General features: G+C 40.0%; 1 protein-coding gene and 1 long non-coding RNA gene across 7 annotated transcripts; both read left to right on the forward strand.

The window, feature by feature from the left end:
- The first annotated feature begins 11,402 nt into the window (after nt 1-11,402).
- On the forward strand, nt 11,403-12,458 carry LOC110895510. The gene is made up of 2 exons (XR_002567207.2): nt 11,403-11,957; nt 12,062-12,458. It is a non-coding gene; the product is annotated as an uncharacterized LOC110895510 (long non-coding RNA).
- Nucleotides 12,459-14,623: 2,165 nt separating this feature from the next.
- On the forward strand, nt 14,624-21,311 carry LOC110895509 (aminopeptidase M1-like). 6 transcript variants are annotated; one of them, XR_002567205.2, is made up of 8 exons: nt 14,624-18,703; nt 18,822-18,896; nt 19,664-19,942; nt 20,035-20,168; nt 20,241-20,308; nt 20,392-20,471; nt 20,657-20,734; nt 20,899-21,311. XR_002567205.2 is itself a non-coding variant. In XM_035980997.1 (4 exons), exons 2-4 carry the CDS (start codon nt 20,454-20,456, stop codon nt 21,091-21,093), a joined length of 291 nt encoding a protein of 96 aa, XP_035836890.1. In that variant the 5' UTR covers nt 19,949-20,168; nt 20,392-20,453; the 3' UTR covers nt 21,094-21,311. The 6 variants fall into 6 exon arrangements, 1 of the variants encoding a protein (XP_035836890.1); XR_002567204.2 differs by having other exon boundaries at nt 20,392-20,734; XR_002567206.2 differs by having other exon boundaries at nt 20,098-20,168; nt 20,392-20,734.
- Nucleotides 21,312-22,928: the final 1,617 nt, after the last annotated feature.

The following is a 22,928-nucleotide window of genomic DNA, read 5'->3' on the forward strand; positions in this document are numbered from 1 at the left end:
TGATGGGGTAGAATTCCAATGTGGGGGGACTGTGTACTCAATCTCGATGGCACAGTTTGGGTCGATAGTTGGGTTGTATGCGGAGGAAGATGCGGGTCATGAAGAGAACACCAGAGGATTACGTGAATTATCAGAAAACGAACGCCAGGCTGCTTGGGCGCGAATAGGAGAAGGCCACTACAATCCAAGCAGCACTAAGAGCACTAAGTTGAGGGACCCTCTTTACCGTTACATCCATAGGGTCCTCACTTACTCTCTTAGTCAAAGGCACGATAGCAGCGGCATTGTTGGTTACGAGATCTGGTGGTCCTTCATTGCATTCATACCCACACCAACCTTCATGTTCCATACCTCCTACTCCGAAACATGCATTGGAACCAGCTCGCTACTCCCCCGACTCCTATCTTCTTTGGGGGGTGGATATACCGTCTCTTCAAACATTTCGTGAACATGCCCAGGTCTTTCCAAAAGAGCCCATGGTCGGAAAGAGTGGACATGGCCATCTGCCGCTCCATGAACCTGATTTATGAAGCAGATAACGGGAAGTTAGCTTCCAAAGAGTCCAGGGGCATGCATGGAACCCGCAAGAGGCACTCGTCCTCCACGCACCTCATATCCGTCCTCCTCCTCAATACCACTACCAGCCCCAGGGTGATCCGGGCCAGTCCTCCTCTCAAGGAGGCGGTTTTCCTAATTTGCAAAGTTTACATGATTTGTTGCAGGAGAACCTCTTGTGCACCAGGAACACCTACAACCTTGCCAGTAACACGTACACCCAGGTCGGAGCAATAGAGAGAAACATCTCCGACATATAGGATGACATCGGGAACATCCGGGAGTACATGGCGGGGCACGGAGGAGACGATGACGATGAAGATGAGGACATGGACTAGGCGGGAGGAGTGGAGGTAGGATCAGCTGGTTGGAGGTCTCTCAGGTTAACCCCCTTTATCTCATGAACAATTTCCGGCATGCGTGCCGTGTGTTGAACAATTTACTTTCTTTAACTCTTTTTAATTTCTGCATTTTTCTTTTCTTTTTATTAACTTATGACATAGATGTTTGAACAATGGTATTTAGGATGCTTGTTATGGTTTGGTGTAGTATTTATTGATAAAACAGGTACATACGAGGCTTAGAGCACTAAACATTAGTGCCACCAAAGCCGGGACAGTAAAAACGAAGCCAGAAACCTGTTTTACACCCTTGCAGATTGTCTACACGGGGCCGTGTCCAGCCGACACGCCCCCGTGCCCATAACCCCAGACCTGCTGTTTGTCTAAATTCTGCAGATTTTTGCCAGACACGAGGTCGTGCCCAGCCGACACGCCCCCGTGTCCACCTTCTGTAAGTTTTCGTTACTGGCACTCTGAACACGGGGTCATGCTCATCGAGCACGGGGCCGTGTCCAGACGTCCAGTAACATAAATTTTTGTTTTTAAACACGCTTTTACACATTCAATCAACCTAAAAAACTTATTTTTGGGACACATTGAGGACAATGTGTAATTTAAGTGTGGGGGGATGCTAAACCTTGAATTTTTGCAAGTCCTAATCACAAGCCTTACACAAAACTCTATTGGAACCGCTAATCACTTTTCATTTTTTTTACTTGTCTTGGTTTAATTTGGGAATTACAAGTGCCCGGTAACAGCTGGCAAGGATATTCCTCTTGGTCGGACAGCTGGCGCCCGGTAACAGCTGGCAAGGCCTCTCCACCCTCCTTCATCCTTCGGCTATAAATAGGATACTCCTCTTTCAGGTTTAACATTTAGCTCTTCTCACATTTCACCTACAACACACACTATTCTCTCCTTAGAACATTACTTATTCTCACGCCGGAGGGTGGTCACAAGGAGAACCCCCTATTCTCCTCCTTGTGGCGAGTCACCGGTGTTCTGTTTTGTAGGGACCTTATACCAGCGAGTGGAGAAGGAGATTGAACCCCACATAAGAGACGACCATGTTGGTTAACCTAAGTGTTAACTAGTGCGTCACACCCCCAAAATCCATCATGCGGAGTATCACCGCTTGGAGGCGTGACATGACCAAGATCGAGCCACCAATCATATTGAACAACGTAATTAAGTAAATAATCCAACCACAATACAATTGGTGACCAAAATAAAGTAACCGACTTTAGTTTACAGCGGAAGCATAAAAACGTAAGTCCAAAACATAAGTTCCATTGTTGATAAGTTTAAAGTCCAATACGTAAGTTTAATAAGTTCATAAGGATTAAATATTAAGCACGAGACATAACAGTCCTTATCCCACAACGACCACCTCCTCGTGCAAGCTCCGTAAGCATCTAGCGACCTGTAAGGCATGTAACAATGAGTCAACAACAAAGTTGAGTGAGTTCACGGTTGGTTGTTTAGTTTTAAGCTGTTTCCGAAAACATGGTTTGTCTTTCGTTGGCTTATTTGCCGTGGGGGTTACCCCAATGTTGAAAGTATGATTAACCAGTTCTTTCATTATTACCCAAACCATATCCATAATCAGTGGGGGCTTCCCCATGTAAACCACTAGACCGTATCATATCGACTACTAACGAAAATAAGTTGTGCCCTACATCAGTGTCTATCATCACTGACAGTTTGCCATAGTCCATTAGTACACGCCCGTCCGACTGGCACGGTGTGAGGTTTGTTAAACCTAATAGCGCTATTAACTATTGACCCGCTCGCCATCGGCCTCGGCGATTAAGTCGATATAAAATGAGGGACTTAATGATAGAGTTTTGTCCAGTAAGTTTTAAGGTTGTTGTCCTACACAAGGAGGACGAACGTACGTATTCTACCCAAGGAGAATACGTAGGATTAATATTGGCATCCTACCTATGGAGGATGGCCGTACATATCCAACCCAAGGAGGATATGTAGATTCCGTTTTAAATTCTTTAACCCATTCCCAACCACCGGGAATCCCATGCCTTAGAAAGTGTGTGAACTCACCTTGGTTTGCTAGGTTAGATTAGTTACTCTAATAATCAGAAATCAAGCACGTCCTAATAAAGTACAGATAACAATCAATTTCTTATGCATGCATAACACGTATCGTACGTACGGTTTATCTACTCATTACTTCTATCACATACCACACATACCACACAATACCAATGTCAAGGTACTTTGTTAAGTTATATTGTTTTACCCTAATATAACTATCTCACAGAATAAACAAGTATCCACACAAGTGTTCTAGTATAAATATATATTCTATATATATATATATATATATATATATATATATACATTTAACCATTTTACTTGTAAAATCAACCTCCGATACTTTGTATTTTTTTGTAACAAAACTCATGGTGAAGTTTATTTTGAAAAGCAATGTTACAACGTATATGTGAACACTTGTTAGAAAAATAATCTCTAAGTGTTGGAATTTTTAGAAAATTTCGCCAGAGTTTCCTTTGTAAATGGAGGTGTCCATGCTAATAAGCATATCATTTTCTTTCCGAAAACAATCAACAATCAATCCTTGAACAATTTTACATCACCAAGAGCAAAAATGTATGAGTTACACACTAATCATGAACTTGATATATTTCGCAAACGCGTAGTAACTTGGTAAAGCTTTTAGTGGACTTAGTTACCTTCCGAAGCGTATTTATTTCTTTAAAAATCATTTTCTTGAAAGTATTTAGTGTTTACAACTTGTAAACAATTTTTACAAAAATTAACCCCTTTGAACTCTTCTTGTAAATAAAATATTCTCATACTTGTCTTATTTCTAAAAATAGTGTAAGTGTTTGTAATAGTCATGATTTTCCAAAAACCGCTTCTCTAACTTGGTTTCTTTACAAAAATCTTTTGTAACTCTTGGATTTACAAAATTATCATCTCAGTTGTTTAATTATATTTCATGAAAAATCATTTTTACCAAGTTCACATCTAGCTAGAAGGTGGTCATTTTATGTAGCACATAACCACTTTCTAATCTTGTTAAATCATATTTCTAAATATTATTTAACAAGATCCATATGGTGATTAACATCACACAACCAAGAATCATCATAAAATTAACAATATATTCATAACAACATCCTACTAGTAACATTTCATCTTCATGTAACTTTTATGTTCAAGTTTCTTTTAGTTCTTGTTCTTAGTGTTCTTGATATTCATCATACTACATCTTTTAGCTACACAAAAAGAGAAGTAACAAGGGTTAACCAAGGAACTTACAACTAGCTCAAAGGCTAGGGAAGAATCTCTAGTGAAAAGATGATGAAAATGGTGTGAGAAAGCAAGTGAAAGAGCTCCTTGACGGTCTACAACTTCAAGCTCCTTAGATCCTCCTTCTAGCACTTGAATGAAGCTCAAAAATGGAAGAATGTGGTGGTGATATGGTGGTGGTGGTGGCGGTTATAGTGAGGCCGAGAGGGAGAGAGAGGAGAGTGAGGGAGTGGTGTGATCTAGTGAAAGATATGAGATGATATGAATGATCTCTTTGCCATACTTATAAGGATTTGCACAATATTATGTTCACACAATCAAGTAAGGTCCATTAAAATATTACAATCAATCTTAGAAAGCATGGTGCATGGAATGGTGGTGATGGCCGATTAGGTGTAGGGGGAGGGGGTCTAGATGTAATTTTGTAACTAGTTGGTAAATGCAAGTCCAATTCAAAGTATATAATTCCATATGTTAGTTAGTGAATATTTTTGTGGGTATTATGGTGTACGGGGATCATGACTAGCCAAGAAATAATTAAACAATGTTTCTTGCAATATTTTGGTGTCCCGGGTAATGTCCATTTGTTCGGTTAGATACCGGTTCGTTAAAGTGCTAAGTTGTTCCGTTTAGTGTCTTTTATGTATCTTTTTGTAACACTTTTAATTCCCAACACTTAGGAAAGCACACAGAACTATTTAGTCAATTTTCTGCACAAGACTAGTATGTTAACGAGCACATGTAAGTATGACACAGTAATCAGAAAGCAGTTAAGTAATTCAACACAGTCATCAAGCACTTTAATTAATATTAATAAATCGTACAGATACACGTAAATATGAGGGTTGTCACATTCTCCACCTGCTAAGAAAATTTCATCCCGAAATTTAGCACGTGGTTACTGAGGAATCCCAACGAACTCGGACAAGAGGTATCCTGGTACGCTGGGGATACTTGAGTTTAATTTGGTCTTCTCGTTCCCAGGTATACTCTGGGCCACGACGGGAATCCCAACGAACTCGGACAAGGGGTATCCTGGTACGCTTGAGAACCTTAACATCTCGATCAGTAATCTCTACTGGTTCTTCGACGAATCGTAGCTGGTCGTCGATAGTGAGCTCCTTGAGAGGAACTATGAGGGTCTCATCTTACAGGCACTTCTTCAGATTCGACACAAGGAAAACATTGTGAACTCCGCTGAGTTCTTCAGGTAGATTGAACTTGTAAGCGACCTTGCCAATTTTCTCAATGATTTCAAACGGTCCGACATAGCGCGGATTGAGTTTCCCTCGTTTTCCAAAACGAACTACACCTTTCCAAGGTGAGACTTTGAGTAGCACTCGATCCCTAACCTGGAACTCGAGTGGTTTCCTTCGCTTATCCGCATAGCTTTTCTGACGGTCACGAGCTGCCGCCATTCGTTGTCGTACCTGACCAATCCTTTCAGTTGTATCCACTACAAGTTCTGGGCCAGTGATTTGACTGTCGCCAACCTCTGCCCAACAATGAGGTGATCGACACTTCCGTCCGTACAATGCCTCGAACGGAGCGGCCTGGATACTGGTGTGGTAACTGTTGTTATACGCAAACTCCACTAACGGGAGGTGTTTTTCCCAGCCATTACCAAAGTCGATTACACATGCCTTAAGCATGTCTTCGAGGGTTTGGATGGTGCGTTCAGATTGTCCATCCGTCTGTGGATGATATGCCGTGCTCATGTCTAATCAAGAGACAAAGGACTTGTGCATAGCTTGCCACAATTCAGATGTAAAACGTGAGTCACGATCAGAAATGATGGGGGTTGGCACTCCGTGCCTTGATAGTACTTCCTTTAGGTAGATATCTGCTAGAGTAGAAAACTTATCCGTTTCCTTGATAGCCAGAAAATGTGCAGACTTGGTCAGTCGATCCACGATCACCCAAATGGTATCATTTCTTCGTTGAGACCTGGGCAGGCCAGTAACGAAATCCATGGAAATTTGCTCCCATTTCCATTTCGGGATCTCTGGCTGTTGAAGTAGTCTTGATGGTTTCTGATATTCGGTCTTGACTCTCGCACAAGTTAAACATTTGCTAATGTAGGTTGCTATGTGGGCTTTCATGCTAGGCCACCAGTATGTAGTCTTGAGATCATGGTACATCTTATCCGAACCAGGATGTACCGAATAACGAGACATGTTCGCTTCATCCATCACAAGCTCGCGTAAGTTTCCGTAAAGTGGAACCCAGATGCGCCCTGTTACATAGTAGGCGTCGTCTTCCTTTTATTCTAGCCGCTGCCTCGATCCCCGTAAGGACTCAACCCTGATGTTCTCTGCTTTCAACGCTTCAACCTGAGCATCTCGTATCTGATCGGGAAGGCTAGAGTGAATGGTAAGCTTTAACGCACGTACACGCTTAGGTATAGTATCCTTTCGTCTGAGGGCGTCGGCCACAACATTGGCATTGCCTGGATGATACTTGATCGCACATTCGTAATCATTCAAGAGCTCGACCCATCGACGTTGTCGCATGTTTAGTTCCTTTTGCTTGAATATATGCTCGAGACTCCCGTGATCGGTGTAAATGGTACACTTGGTACCGTACAGGTAATGTCTCCATATCTTACGTGCGAAGACAACTGCTCCCAATTCCAAGTCGTGCGTAGTGTAGTTCCTTTCGTGGACTTTAAGTTGGCGTGATGCGTAGGCAATGACCTTGTCACGTAGCATCAACACGTAACCAAGTCCTTGGATGGAAGCGTCGCAATAAACCACAAAATCATCTGTGCCTTCAGGCAATGAGAGGATAGGCGCGCTACAAACTCTATCTTTTAAGTGCTGAAAAGCAGATTCCTGTGCATCACCCCAACGGTAGGTGACACCCTTCTGAGTCAGTGAAGTGAGAGGTTGCGCAATCTTTGAGAAATCCTTGATAAACCTTCTGTAATATCCTGCCAAACCCAAGAATTGGCGGATTTCTGTTGGTGTACGGGGGGCAGGCCAGTTCTTGATCGAGTCAACCTTGGATGGATCAACATGAATTCCATCTTTGTTTACTACGTGGCCTAGAAAATGGACTTCGCGAAGCCAGAAGTAACATTTCGAAAACTTGGCATACAACCTGCTCTTTTCGAAGAAGTTCCAGAATAAGCCTCAGGTGTCGCTCGTGTTCCTCTTGAGTCTTAGAATAGATCAGGATGTCGTCGATGAATACAATGACAAACTTATCCAGGTAAGGCTTGCACACTCTGTTCATGAGGTCCATGAAGACTGCAGGTGCATTCGTCAATCCGAAAGGCATAACGAGAAACTCGTAATGCCCATACCGAGTCTTGAATGCTGTCTTAGGGACATCCTCGTCTCGGACTCTCAGTTGATGGTAGCATGACCTTAGGTCAATCTTGGAATAGAAACTCAACCCTTGCAACTGGTCGAATAAGTCATCAATGCGTGGAAGAGGATAACTGTGACAACCGGTAATTTACGCGCTTAATTACATGATTAACAGATGATTAACGCGATAATAAATAGGTTTAGGACACAAATTAACATAATTAGACCTTTGGAGTGCTTAGGAACGTCTATCCGACTTTACAGTGCGCGAACGGCGATTTGCGGAGAAGCATTCTAAACGTCGAGCGATAACGAAACGAAACCATACGAAATATTGACAACCTCGACAACTACGGATGTTCTACGAATATTCTATATTCATGAAATTACATTTTGTGAATTTATTGGACTTCCGAACGACACAAACCGCAGACGCAAACGAAAAACGCGGAAACAGTAGCACATCGATAATCAGCGGCAAACGGAAGCAACGGAGACGCGTATCATCTTCCGAACTGACATTTTACGATATAATTAACTTCGTAATTAAATATTATTAACCGTGGTCGAAATCGGATTGAAAAACGCGTCAGCAATGGCCAAATAAATATTTACGCGATTAATAACTAATACCGACGCTATTATATATATCTATATATTTGTTTTAAATCAAAAATTATAAATTCACGATATTTTTATGATATTCAGGTTATAATAACGGGTCTCGTAGAGATGAGCGGGCCACTTTAAAACACGAGAATCGGGCTTGTAGGCCTTGGGCCCAAGCCCAAAGCCCACTACCCAAAACTCTTATATAAATATCAGTATTTGGCCATTTATTTCTCAAACCATATGCAAATAAAAAAAATGCACAACATTCACAACAAACACAGACTTTCAGTCTGTTTTCCCCCTCTCAGCAACTAGTCGGAGATGGGGTTCCGATGAGACAACTCTCCGACACCGCGACCGCTCATCACCCCCCCCCCATTCCTCACTCAAGTGCAGCCGACACTCACAGCTCACCCCTCTCTCTCGCCGGCGAAGATAGATGGCCAGACTCCGGCCAGTCACGGCGAAGCCAGCAACGGTAGTGAACCCCGGCCGACGGTGGTTCAGCTCTCCGGACCAGACACCCTTTCGATTTCCCCCCTCAGTTAATTGGCCAATCACCACCATCTTCTGGTGGTGGCAGACTACAGCAGCAACACCACCACCACAGGCAGCGGCAATGTGGTGGGTGGTGCTGGTCAAAACTTCGAAGAAAGAGGAAGATCAGAGTCTCGGTCCCGCGGTCGGAGCCTCGGACCGGCGGTCGGAGACTCGAACCGGCGGTCGGAGCCAAGGCCCGTCGGTCTTTGCCATTATCCGATGGATTCACGACGATAAAGACGGTGGTGGTGCCATTTCAGGTCAGTGGTTCAACCTTGGGTCGTTCTCAGTCGTGTCATCACTGTTTCGGTTTAGTTCAAGTGGTTCAAGGTTTGGTTCGGCTATGTCTGACTCGGGTTTTCAGGTTCGGGATTAGCAGATCAGATTATGACTTAGCTCGGTTCGACTCGGTGTATTTCAGCTTAACTCGGTTCGACTTGGTGTAACTCAGTCCAACTCGGCTTGACTCAGTTCATTACGGCTTGACTCAGTTCATCACGCCTCAACTCAGTCAACATGAGTTGACTCGGTCAAACCGAGTCGACTCAGTCCAATTCAGGTCAACAAGTGTCTTGACTCGGTCAACTCGGTCAAACCAGTTGACTCAGTCAACTCAGTCAAGCGGCTCGATGTATCGACTCGAAGAAGTAGTAAAGATTTTAACGGCGTATTTATTTTGAATACATACAGAACGCATAGTACTCGAATATGGTCTCCAACCGTTGCCAAAAAACAAACAGTCAAAATTTTGTTTCCAAACATATGCTATTGTGGTGTTTTATACATGGTACATAAAAACAATTACATACAGTACACAGAACTCTGAGAGTTTAGGAAACATGCATTTAAGACCTTCGGAAACTCATGCTGAAGTTCATTAAAGGTCATCACGTAGGTACCACATTTATTAATTCGGACAAACGCCATTATTGTGTCGTCTATGCTATTTTTAACCGAGCAGGTAACCTACGCAAAACAAAGCACGGGCGTGCAAGATTTCACGAAACTCAATCTACATGACGACCGAGGTTGAAGTACGTTACATACGACGTTCGAGGAAGCGGCGGTTTGGCACGCGGTCCTGCAAACGACATGAGTCCTGCTAAGGAGAAGAAGTATCCCCTAACTTAATAACGACAAATACACTATGTTCGACATCCGATGGTAATGTCACCTAACAACTGGTCGTCACATGAAACCCCAGGTAAAGTCCTTAAATTTCTTTTATTGAAATTTCGACTTTCACATTTACTGAGTAGATTTTTCGTATCCCTACTCCTCTTGATGGTCATTGTATCACGATCATTTCTTTCAGTATAGAGAATATTCAATTGCTTCAATTCATATGTTACGCATGCATCGTTTGTTACGCATGTGGTATTGTTTCGAATAAAACGTTTCATTAAAGTTCAAATATTTTGCTTCTTTGCTATCAAGTCAACACATTTTCTTGAAATTTATTTTCTTTTCAAGTTACATACATGGTATTTCGTTGTAACCATGCCGAAAGTTTTCTTGTCGATACATGTATTTATTGTCGGCTTGCGCCGAAATCAAATTCAATTGTTTGAACTTGTTCATTTCACATATTCAATTCAAGACACCATATGATGTATTGAAAACATCATATTCGAAATCGTTTTAACAAGCGTTTCATTGTTCTGGGTCGTAGTAGATTTGTTTGGTTTACGACTCCATTAAGTCGTTTGTTGATTTCGACACCTTGAGGTGACATTTCCACTAAATTGAAGCTTGCGCTAATCTCATGCACGGATTTAATTGTCTGTTTATTGATTTACATTAAATCCGCTTCGATTTATTATTGCCCTTTCATTTGACTTCAAACACAGGTAATACTTGTTTAATCACCACTATTATTGAATTACTTTTTATCACTACGACACCTTGTGGCGTCGGTAGAACTTGCAGCATGGACTGATCATGATCGAGCGTTTCATGCGAACAATTACAATTGAGCTTGTTTGATGCGATCATTTCTAGAATTCGTTTGCATCTTGTGATACGTCCTTGAATTCACATCATTCGAATAAGTCTTGATTCGGTTTCATGATCGTTCCCTTTGGTACTATTCGTATTTTCTACACATAAAGTAACTCTAAGGAGTTAACGTAAACTAAATTTCGAGGACGAAATTTCATTAACAGGGGGAGACTGTGACAACCGGTAATTTACGTGCTTAATTACATGATTAACATATGATTAACGCGATAATAAATAGTGTTTAGGACACAAATTAACTTAATTAGACCTTTGGAGTGCTTAGGAACGTCAATCCGACTTTACAGTGCGCGAACGGCGATTTACGGAGAAGCATGCTAAACGTCGAGCGATAACGAAACGAAACCGTACGAAATATTGACATAACCGAACCAAACCTTGAACCACTTGAACTGAACTGAAACAGTCGTAATTAAATATTATTAACAGTGGTCGAAGCCGGATTGAAAAACGCGTCAGCAATGGCCAAATAAATATTTACGCGATTAATAACTAATACCGACGCTATTATATATATCTATATATTTGTTTTAAATCAAAAATTATAAATTCACGATATTTTTACGATATTCGGGTTATAATAACGGGTCTCGTAGAGACGAGCGGGCCACTTTAAAACACGAGAATCGGGCTTGTAGGCCTTGGGCCCAAGCCCAAAGCCCACTACCCAAAACTCTTATATAAATATCAGTATTTGGCCATTTATTTCTCAAACCATATGCAGACAAAAAAAATGCACAACATTCACAACAAACACAGACTTTCAGTCTGTTTTCCCCCTCTCAGCAACTAGTCGGAGCCGGTTAACCGGTCGGAGAAGGGGTTCCGATGAGACAACCCTCCGACACCGCGACCGCTCATCACCCCCCCCCCCCCGTTCCTCACTCAAGTGCGGCCGACACTCACAGCTCACCCCTCTCTCTCGCCGGCGAAGATAGATGGCCAGACTCCGGCCAGTCACAGCGAAGCCGGCAACGGTAGTGAACCCCGACCGACGGTGGTTCAGTTCTCCGGACCAGACACCCTTTCGATTTCCCCCCTCTGTTAATCGGCCAACCACCACCATCTTCTGGTGGTGGCGGACTACAGCAGCAACACCACCACCACAGGCGGCGGCGCTGTGGTGGGTGGTGCCGGTCAAAACTTCGAAGAAAGAGGAAGATCGGAGTCTCGGTCCGGCGGTCGGAGCCTTGGACCGGCGGTCGGAGCCAAGGCCCGTCGGTCTTTTCCATTATCCGATGGATTCACGACGATAAAGACGGTGGTGGTGCCATTTCAGGTCAGTGGTTCAACCTTGGGTCGTTCTCTGTCGGGTCATCACTGTTTCAGTTCAGTTCAAGTGGTTCAAGGTTTGGTTCGGTTATGTCTGACTCGGGTTTTCAGGTTCGGGATTAGCAGATCAGATTATGACTTAGCTCGGTTCGACTCGGTGTATTTCAGCTTAACTCGGTTCGACTTGGTGTAACTCAGTCCAACTCGGCTCGACTCAGTTCATTACGGCTCGACTCAGTTCATCACGCCTCAACTTAGTCAACATGAGTTGACTCGGTCAACTCGGTCAAACCAGTTGACTCAGTCAACTCAGTCAAGCGGCTCGATGTATCGACTCGAAGAAGTGGTAAAGATTTTAACGGCGTATTTATTTCGTTATGTTTATAATTTTAATTCTTGCGTGACAAGCGAGCTCGACCCGATTAATTAACGCATATACATTAGTTATTATCTACGTTTTGGTACTTGACGAAAATTTCATATATATTGTTTGTTGACAATTGTTAAATTTCGATAACTTTAGTTGTCGGGGGCGTCCGAAAACAGAGGAAACTCTGCCCGTTTTTCGAAAAAAAATCCATAAACACGACACGTAATATATTTAAAAAACGACACTTAATGGAATTCGAGATTATAATATTTCAAACCTTGATATTTCCAAACGCTTTTACAAATAAATATAATGTTATATTTATTTCGAACGTCGTTAACTCGTATCATTTTATAAAAAAAAATACAGTTTATGTATTTATTTCGAACATCAAACAAAACGACAATTTGGATATTACTTCGACAATGCTTTTATGAAATAAAACGTGAAATAATCTTTTCAATTCTTTTATTTCTTTCGACAATCCCTTCGAATATCAAACAATACGAAATCGTTTCGTAAAAATAAATATAATATATATTTATTTCAAAAATCAAACAATACGGGATTGTTTCATAAAACAAATATAGTTATATATTTGTTTCAAATAGCACACTACATGACCTCTTTATATATAAAAATAAATATAGATTATATTTATTTTCAAACGACAAACAACACGAATCCTCTTTATGAAAATAAATATAGATTGTATTTACTTTCAAAAGCAACTCGACGATTCTTTTGTAAAGCAAATATAACTTTTCAATATTTATTTGATACGCCTAAACAGCGTGCACATATCTTTGACGAATATATACAAGACACAATATATGTTGCGAAATTGTTATATGTTATTTTCATATAAACAATCTTTTTATACGCGTACGACTTCTCGAGACGGCTAACATGATTATAACAATATTCATATATATTTTTATATAAATATTCATATCTCGAGAACTATGCCTTTCCAAGATTTATTTATTACCAACAATAAGCGAGCTAAATAAATATAACTTAATCATTTTCATTAAGTTCATAATTTACCGTCAAATCGTTCAGTCAATGATTCGGTAGAGCTCGATGACACGTAGTTTAGTTACTGTGTTTATCTAGAAACTTATTAAGATATTCCATGTTAGGAATATTGTAGAATTCACGCTAGCGAGTCTCGTCTTGGAAACGACATCGCAAAGTGGTATATAGCTAGCTTTGCACAGGAATATTCAGGTGAGTTCAAAACCCCACCTTTTACGGTTTTACATTTTTCTAAATGTTTTCGGGGTGGAAAGACATGCACTTTTTGCAAAGCATACATGAATTTCATATTTCTAAACCATTTTACAAGCAAGTTTTAACTGACACAAATGGTTTACGAAAAGCTTATGTTTTATACCGGTTTTTTCAAACAAGCGTATTTTTCGAAATATGCATACACACGAATTCTAATTTTCTAAACTACGGGTAAATACAAGTACAAAGAGATATGAGAATTGAGAAACGATACGAGAATTGAGGAATGATACGAGAAATCGTGTCACGAATAGGGTACCATAAGCACCATTAATCAACAATATACCTAGACCGCAGAACAAAAGGTTAGATCTAACGGGTGTCGGGCAGCCTCACTCTTGGTGAGAACGAGTACCAAGTAGTGCTTTTGTATCTCAGAATATGCCAACTAGAAAATGCCTAAGGTTTGGTGGCTTCCTATGTCATGTCACATGTTAATGGCCTTGCAACCCATTAACAACATGATACATACAAGAATACTTGATTTATACAAGAAAACATGATACATACAAGAATACTTGACTTATACAAGAAAACATGATACATACAAGAATACTTGATTTATACAAGATACATACCATGTTTTCATACAAAGTTTCCATATAACTTACAAGAAAATGATTTTAAATTCGTTTTCTCAACAATACAACAAAAACCGGTTATTCAAAAAGATTTATTTCAAATCTTTTACAAACAAACTATGAACTCGCTCAACTTTATGTTGATTTTTCGCATGTTTCTTTCTCAGGTTACTTCTCAGAAATTATGGCACAGTTGGAATAGGAGGACCATGAAGAGTCGAGTACTTAGTGGGCGTTCATTTTCTAGAAGACTTAGATTATTTGCTTCCACTGTGCAATGAAGATACCAGTCCAGTCACGCCAATGCTCTGATATTTCGGGGTGTGACAATAACGATTCCTCACGGTCACCTTGTTGAGTTCGCGGTAGTCAATACACATCCTGAAAGTACCGTCTTTCTTCTTTACGAATAACACTGGAGCTCCCCAAGGCGAAGAGCTAGGACTTATGAAACCCTTTCCCAAGAGTTCTTGTAGTTGCGTGGACAGTTCTTCAAGTTCTGATGGAGCTAGACGATAAGGTGCTCGAGCTACGGGCGCTGCTCCAGGAGCTAGCTCGATTTGAAACTCAACTTGACGATGAGGCGGAAGACCAGGTAATTCCTCAGGAAATACCTAAGGAAAATCGTGTACAATAGGTATGTCTTCTATCTTCCTTTCTTCCGAGGATATATCAGAAACGAGGGCTAGAATAGCAGTGTGGCCCTTTCGCAACCACTTCTGGGCCTTAAGGAAAGAGATTATGCCCACAACAGCACCACTCTTGTCGCCACGAATCACGAGGGGTTCTTCGCCAGCACGAGGGATGCGGACAATCTTCTCGTTGCAAAGAATTTTCGCTCGTTGATGAGATAACCAATCCATCCCAATTACAACGTCGAAACTACCCAGAACGATAGGAATAAGATCGATAGAGAAGGTCTGACCAGCTAGGACGAGGTTACAGCCCTTAACTATGTGTGTGGCTTCAAGACTTTTACCGTTTGCCAGTTCTACCGTGTGTTTGGTGTTCAGAAGTGCTGGAGTGCGCTTAAGCATTTGGCTAACTTTTAAGGACACATAACTAGTATCGGCACCCAAATCAAATAAAACTGTAACAAAGAAGTCGTCCAGAAGAAACTTACCCATCACAACGTTGGGGTCGTTCCTTGCATCACCCTGACCAATCACGAAGGCACGACCTCGGGCGATATTGCCATTATTGTTACCCCCGTTGTTGCCTCCATTGTTGTCTCCATTGGTGTTCCCGTTTCCTTGGTTGTTGTTGTTCTGATTCTGGTTCAGCTGAGGACAGTTCCTTTTAAAGTGGCCTTCAGCGCCACACTGAAAGCATCCTTTATTGCCCTGTTGTTGCTGCTGCTGGTAGTTCTGTGGAGCTAGTTATTGCTGTTGACGATTCTGATTCGCAGGACGTGGGCTCCTGCAATCCTTGGCGTCATGACCCAGCTTGTTACATCTCAGACAACGACCCTTGTGGCACTGCCCGCTATGATGCTTGTTGCACTGGTTGCATTTGGGGTGGTTCCCTCGGTATCCACCCTGCCCTTGACTACCAGAAGATTGCTGACCAGGACTCTGGTGGTCATCGGTCTTTCGCTGCTAGGACTGAGACTGAACTGCAGTAGAACCCTTGCCCGAATTTCCATCCCACTTGCGCTTGTTATCACTGGGAGCATCAGTAGTAGTAGCGCTAATACGCTTGGGCAGCTTGTTCTGCTCAACTGCCTGATCAGTGAGACGGTGAGCTAGTCGTATAACTTGCTGAATGGTGCCCAGGTTAGCTGAAGTCACGTGACTCTGAATCTCTGGTACTAGAACCTTGAGGTACAGCTCAATACGTTTGATGGGAGGATCCGCCATAGTAGGACACAAGATAGCCAATTCGTTCGATCTCTTTGTGTATGCCTCAATTTCAGACCCCATCATCTTCAGATTGAAAAATTCCACCTCTAGCTTGTGGATATCGTCACGACTACAGTACTCTTCTTTGATCAGTTCTTTGAAGTCGTTCCATGGGGTGGCATTAGCAACCGCCAGCCCTAGCAGTTGAACCTGTGCTTTCCAACAGGTTAACGCAGCACCTTCAAGTGCTCCAGTAGCAAATTTCACCCTACAATCTTCAGGGCATTCACACATCTCAAAAACAGACTCAAGTTTCTCGAACCAGTGAAAAAGACCTACAACTCCTTCTGTGTCGCTGAAGTACTAGGTCGGCAATCCATGAACGTTTTGAACGTGCACACAGGAGGTTGTGCAGGTTGACCTCCTGCTGGAGCTGCTGCGAGTGCCTTAGCAACTCGTTCATTGATCAAAGCCGTCAACTGAGCTTAGGTTGATACATCCTCCGCGTCCGTTCATGATCTTCACAACGAAGCAACGTAAGTGAGAAAAGTGTCACGAAAGTGCGTAAGCGTGGGATGACAGAAGAGAGTAACCACACAAGGTTCAAATAGCAGTTATCACGTTAACTAATGCACTCTGTGAACTATCTAACCGACAATATAAACATGATTCATACCACCTATTGTGTCGAGTCTTGCACGTGGAGTGAAGCGTCGTTGTGGATCGTTGAGCATTGTACAGGTTATAGTCTGGTTTTATCGAAAAGCTTTTCCCCTTTTAAAACCAAGTTCACTATAACCAATGGCTCTGATACCAATCTGTCACACCCCCAAAATCCATCATGCGGAGTATCACCGCTTGGAGGCGTGACATGACCAGGATCAAGCCACCAATCATATTGAACAACGTAATTAAGTAAATAAAACCAACCACAATACAATTGGTGACCAAAATAAAGTAACTGACTTTGGTTTACAGCGGAAGCATAAAAACGTAAGTCCAAAACATAAGTTCCATTGTTCATAAGTTTAAAGTCCAATACGTGAGTTTAATAAGTTCATAAGGATTAAATATTAAGCACGAGACATAACAGTCCTTATCCCACAACGACCACCTCCTCGTGTAAGCTCCGTAAGCATCTAGCGACCTGTAAGGCATGTAACAACGAGTCAACAACAAAGTTGAGTGAGTTCACGGTTGATTGTTTAGTTTTAAGTTGTTTCTGAAAACATGGTATGTCTTTCGTTGGCTTATTTGTCGTAGGGGTTACCCCAATGTTGAAAGTATGATTAACCAGTTCTTTCTTTATTACCCAAACCATATCCATAATCAGTGGGGGCTTCCCCATGTAAACCACTAGACCGTATCATATCGACTACTAACGAAAATAAGTTGTGCCCTACATCAGTGTCTATCATCACTGACAGTTTGCCATAGTCCATTAGTACATGTCCGTCCGACTGGCACGGTGTGAGGTTTGTTAAACCTAATACCGCTATTAACAAATGACCTGCTCGCCATCGGCCTCGGCGATTAAGTCGATATAAAATGAGGGACTTAATGATAGAGTTTTGTCTAGTAAGTTTTAAGGTTGTTGTCCTACCCAAGGAGGACGAACGTACGTATTCTACCCAAGGAGAATACGCAGGATTAAAATTGGCATCCTACCTATGGAGGATGGGCGTACATATCCTACCCAAGGAGGATATGTAGATTCCGTTTTAAATTCTTTAACCCATTCCCAACCACCGGGAATCCCATGCCTTAGAAAGTGTGTGAACTCACCTTGGTTTGCTCGGTTAGATTAGTTACTCTAATAATCAGAAATCAAGCAAGTCCTAATAAAGTACAGATAACAATCAATTTCTTGTGCATGCATAACATGTATCCTACGTACGGTTTATCTACTCATTACTTCTATCACATACCACACATACCACACAATACCAATGTCAAGGTACTTTGTTAAGTTATATTGTTTTACCCTAATATAACTATCTCACAGAATAAACAAGTATCCACACAAGTGTTCTAGTATAAATATATATTCTAAATATATATATATATATATTTAACCATTTTACTTGTAAAATCAACCTTCGATACTTTGTATTTTTTGTAACAAAACTCATGGCGAAGTTTATTTTGAAAAGCAAGGTTACAACGTATATGTGAACACTTGTTAGAAAAATAATCTCTAAATGTTGGAATTTTTAGAAAATATAATATACATATCCAAAGGACTTCTTAAGGTCATTAAAATTTCCTTAAAACACCCTTAAAACATGATGTACAAGTCCTTTAAGCATAAGAAAACATCACTTTCCAGTTATACCCTCCTACTAAAAAAACACGGGATACCATTAGGGTTTCACCTTCATTCATTCATTTCAAAACATTTCAAAATCGCCGCTTTCTGCTCCTCTCTCTCTCTCTCTGGCGATTCATCTGGATCTAGGATTTGTCTCCATGGCGAGTATCAGCATATTTCGTCTCCGATCAAACCTAAAATTCCAAATCCAATACGAAACCCTAAATCTTCACTACAATCTCACTACTAATGGCGAGATACGATAGAGTTATCACGCTGTTTCATTTTTTGCTCCTTATTTTGAGTTACAAGTGTTAATGAACTTGATAACTTGTGCAGATCTATGCTGAACAGGTTGGAAATTTTCACTTTAAGCTTGTTAGGTTTTTACATTCACTCAAATGCTGAACAGATTTGAACCGCTATTAACTTTTGTATTTTTTTTTCTACTTTTGTTAAATGTTAATTGTAGGATGTGGATCTTGAAATCCTATGGGATAGAGCTAATGATGCCATTTCTGGTGTTTTCTTGTAGCCTTGTATTAAGGTACCTTCATAGTTCATTTTTTTCTTGCTTTTTATTTTATTTTTTATTTTAGTTTATGAAAACTGTAATAAATTGATTAGATTCAAATGGGTATTTTCAAGTTGGGTCAGTTTGTTGTTTCCAAGAAACAGAATCTTGGATGCAGTTCATTATTTTCCGTTGTTATCTGAAGTTCATAAGACTTTCCTAGATTCAAATGGGTATTTTTCAATTTGAAGAAACAGAATATCAATATAGTTCAATTGGTCACTTGGTTTAAACAGAATCTTGGATGAAGTTTTGACCTTCACAGCTGGAGCTCGAAGTTAAACGAGCCTAAGAGTGAGCCAACGATGGCTCGGCTCGGTTACAAAATGAGCCGGCTCGGCTGAGTTCGTTTAAATCGAGTTTTTTAGCTAGCTTTTTCGACTGAGCTATGAGACACGAGCTTTTTAAACAACCACTTATTTCTCAGTTTGGCTCATTTTGTGACTCGGATTTCCAAGAAAAATTGAATCTTGGATGAAGTTTTGATCTTCAAAAGTCATCAGAATCCTTACTTTTTTCTGTTTATTCGTTTGTTTATCTACTTATGATTATGATTTCATCATCTAAAATTCATAAAATTGTCATAGATTCAAATGCGTATTTCTCAATTTGGCTGAATTTATCAGTCGGGAAGTACTTTTAAGTGTTTTAAATCTCTAAAAATAGGAAGGACCGAAGGATGCTCTGTATATGTATTTTTTGCTGCAATTTATTTATTTTTTTAAACACAAATGTGACAGGTGTGCAATGGGAAATTGCTATAGCATGCAGAAAGACCATGAAACTGCGCTAAAAAACTTCCAATGTATCAAAAAGCAAATATTCTTGCGAGTATGGAGGATTATGATGGTGCTTTGGTTGTTCTAGAAGAACATAAAGAATACGCTCCTCAAGAAAGCAGCGTTTATGCATTGATGGGAAAGATATATAAAAAACGCCTTATATACGACATGGCCATGCTTCATTTTGGTCGAGCTTTGGATTTGAAGCCTTCTGCAACCGATGTTGCTACTATCAAGGTCAAATTCTCTTCTCTCAAAGATGTAACTGACTAACTGTATATTAGATAAAGTGATTTAGGAGGTTCTACTATATTTTATATTTCTCATAGGCTGCCATTGAGAAATTACATGTACCTGATGAATTAGAAGATAACTTCAAGTGCTATTGACAGAAGTGAGTTTGATTCTCTTCTAAAGCTATATATAGAAGCCGATGCAGTTCAAGAGAAAGCAAGAACTCTGAGTAAGCATTTTTTTTATTTGATTTTATTTATACTCGTTTTTTCCACTGATCTGGACGATTGACCTACTACAGGTTATATAGCGTCTTCTCCGGACCCAGATGTAGTCAAAGAGGCGTTAGACCTCATCTTAAATGATGAGGTATTTCTCTTAATTACCTCTTTAAACATCATGCTTATGTCAGCAAAAAAGTATGTAACCCTGTTTAATATCCATTCACACAGAATCGAGAACAAGACACGGTATATGTAACTGCACGGATGAGCTTGGAAGGCCGTGAAACAGCATGGATATGGCTAAAACCGTAAAATCATACATAAATTAAAATTTTTCTGATACATGTATTCTGTAATTAGTGTTAAAACTGCCTTAATGGCTATCAATTTAGAAAAGAGAGTGTATATATGATTGTAGTTTTTTTTCCCCATGTTTAGTTTTTGATTATATGCTGAACAGTAAATACTTTTCTGGTTTGTATTCTCTTTTCAGGAGAACTGGGATGTGATTGTAAAGCGGTGGGGTCAAGGGATGGTGTTCCATCGTTTCAATAGAGATATAGTGACACCGGTTAGTAGTCTTGATCCTTATAAACTGATGTAGTAGAGGTTGCACTTTTAACGCATTTATACAAGAGTGTTGTACCCAACCCTGCTTATTTTGACCCGTTAGTCGACCTATACACGGCTACATGAAATATGCATCTGATGAAATTATTTGAAACACAATTTCAGTTTAGCAGCGATGAGATGGCAGAACAGGTGGAAGAGTTTTTTAGCAACCGAGTAACTCCTTTGTTTGTTAGGATCTTGAAACAAAGCATAGAAAAAATCCAAATCAAAGCCAGATGGATTGATAAAATTAGGCAGGAGGAATCTCTTATACCTAGGTTGACCAGAGGATTGACCAGAACTCCAGTGGAAACATAATAACAAGACCCAAACCATTGGATCCTTGTCATGCTTTTGTTCTGTATTAAACACACCCCTATACATGTGTGTGTATGATGTATGTATATTTTGTATCCATAACGCTTTTTGAGTCCCCTGTTAACAATAACATCACCTAAAAGCTCAACATAGACGTATGTAATGTAACATAATCGATAAACGCTATTTTCTAGACATGCATTCATATATTCGTTTTATATTTGTAAAATGTAAAATATCATAATATTTAATAACAATTCCGGAAAAGATGGACTGTTTGCTGCTAGAATCAACAAAACAAATACGATAGCAATCGGTTCGTTAACGGTTATAAAATTAAAACTTTAAATAAAAAACTGATAGATCTAACGTTCTCTTGTGATACATACACATCACACAAGAAATTGATTAAGGCAAACTAAATGAGAATCAAGATACAGATACGTCACTTGATTCTAATCTAGGCTCCAAGAACACTATTCAAGTTGAACTAGCATGGAAGAATTAATTGCTCTCAATATATCACGAACAAGAAAACAAACTTAAGTACTATACAATATATCACGAGACGACTGATAAGCTAACGGTAACGAGTATCCTATTGTAAATCCCCACCCCCACCCCCCCAAAACCTAAAAAAAACCTAACACACCCCCCACCCCCCCGGCAAAGAAAAAAAAACTATACCTCACCAAAAAAACCCCCACCCCCTCAAAAACCTAAAAAAAGTCTTGCGTCGGATTGTTACGATTCTGATGGACGAGTATGTGTTTCTGAGTTCCCTTTGTGTAGATCTAACGCTTTTACGTACATCGATGTGTGATAGTGAAATTTAATCGTGGATTTTGTTTTCCGTTGCATCGCGAATTTGGTTTTGGTTATGGCTCAAAACCGAACTACCTCGTACATAGCCCTAAACTCACCAACCTAAGTAATATGTTTCCCGCCGCATCGCGCGGGTAAACGACTAGTATATATATATATATATATATATATATATATATATATATATATATATATATATATATATATATATATATATATATATATATATATATATATATTTAACCATTTTACTTGTAAAATCAACCTTCGATACTTTGTATTTTTTGTAACAAAACTCATGGCGAAGTTTATTTTGAAAAGCAAGGTTACAACGTATATGTGAACACTTGTTAGAAAAATAATCTCTAAGTGTTGGAATTTTTAGAAAATTTCGCTAGAGTTTCCTTTGTAAATGGAGGTGTCCATGCTAATAAGCATATCATTTTCTTTTCCGAAAACAATCAACAATCAATCCTTGAACAATTTTACATCATCAAGAGCAAAAATGTATGAGTTACACACTAATCATGAACTTGATATATTTCGAAAACGCGTAGTAACTTGGTAAAGCTTTTAGTGGACTTAGTTACCTTCCGAATGAAGCGTATTTATTTCTTCAAAAATCATTTTCTTGAAAGTATTTAGTGTTTACAACTTGTAAACAATTTTTACAAAAATTAACCCCTTTGAACTCTTCTTGTAAATAAAATATTCTCATACTTGTCTTATTTCTAAAAATAGTGTAAGTGTTTATAATAGTCATGATTTTCCAAAAACCGCTTCTCTAACTTGGTTTCTTTACAAAAATCTTTTGTAACTCTTGGATTTACAAAATTATCATCTCACTTGTTTAATTATATTTCATGAAAAATCATTTTTACCAAGTTAACATCTAGCTAGAAGGTGGTCATTTTATGTAGCACATAACCACTTTCTAATCTTGTTAAATCATATTTCTAAATATTATTTAACAAGATCCATATGGTGATTAACATCACACAACCAAGAAT

This window comes from Helianthus annuus, chromosome 12 (genome assembly GCF_002127325.2).
Source record: "Helianthus annuus cultivar XRQ/B chromosome 12, HanXRQr2.0-SUNRISE, whole genome shotgun sequence".
Taxonomy (NCBI): Eukaryota; Viridiplantae; Streptophyta; class Magnoliopsida; order Asterales; family Asteraceae; genus Helianthus; species Helianthus annuus.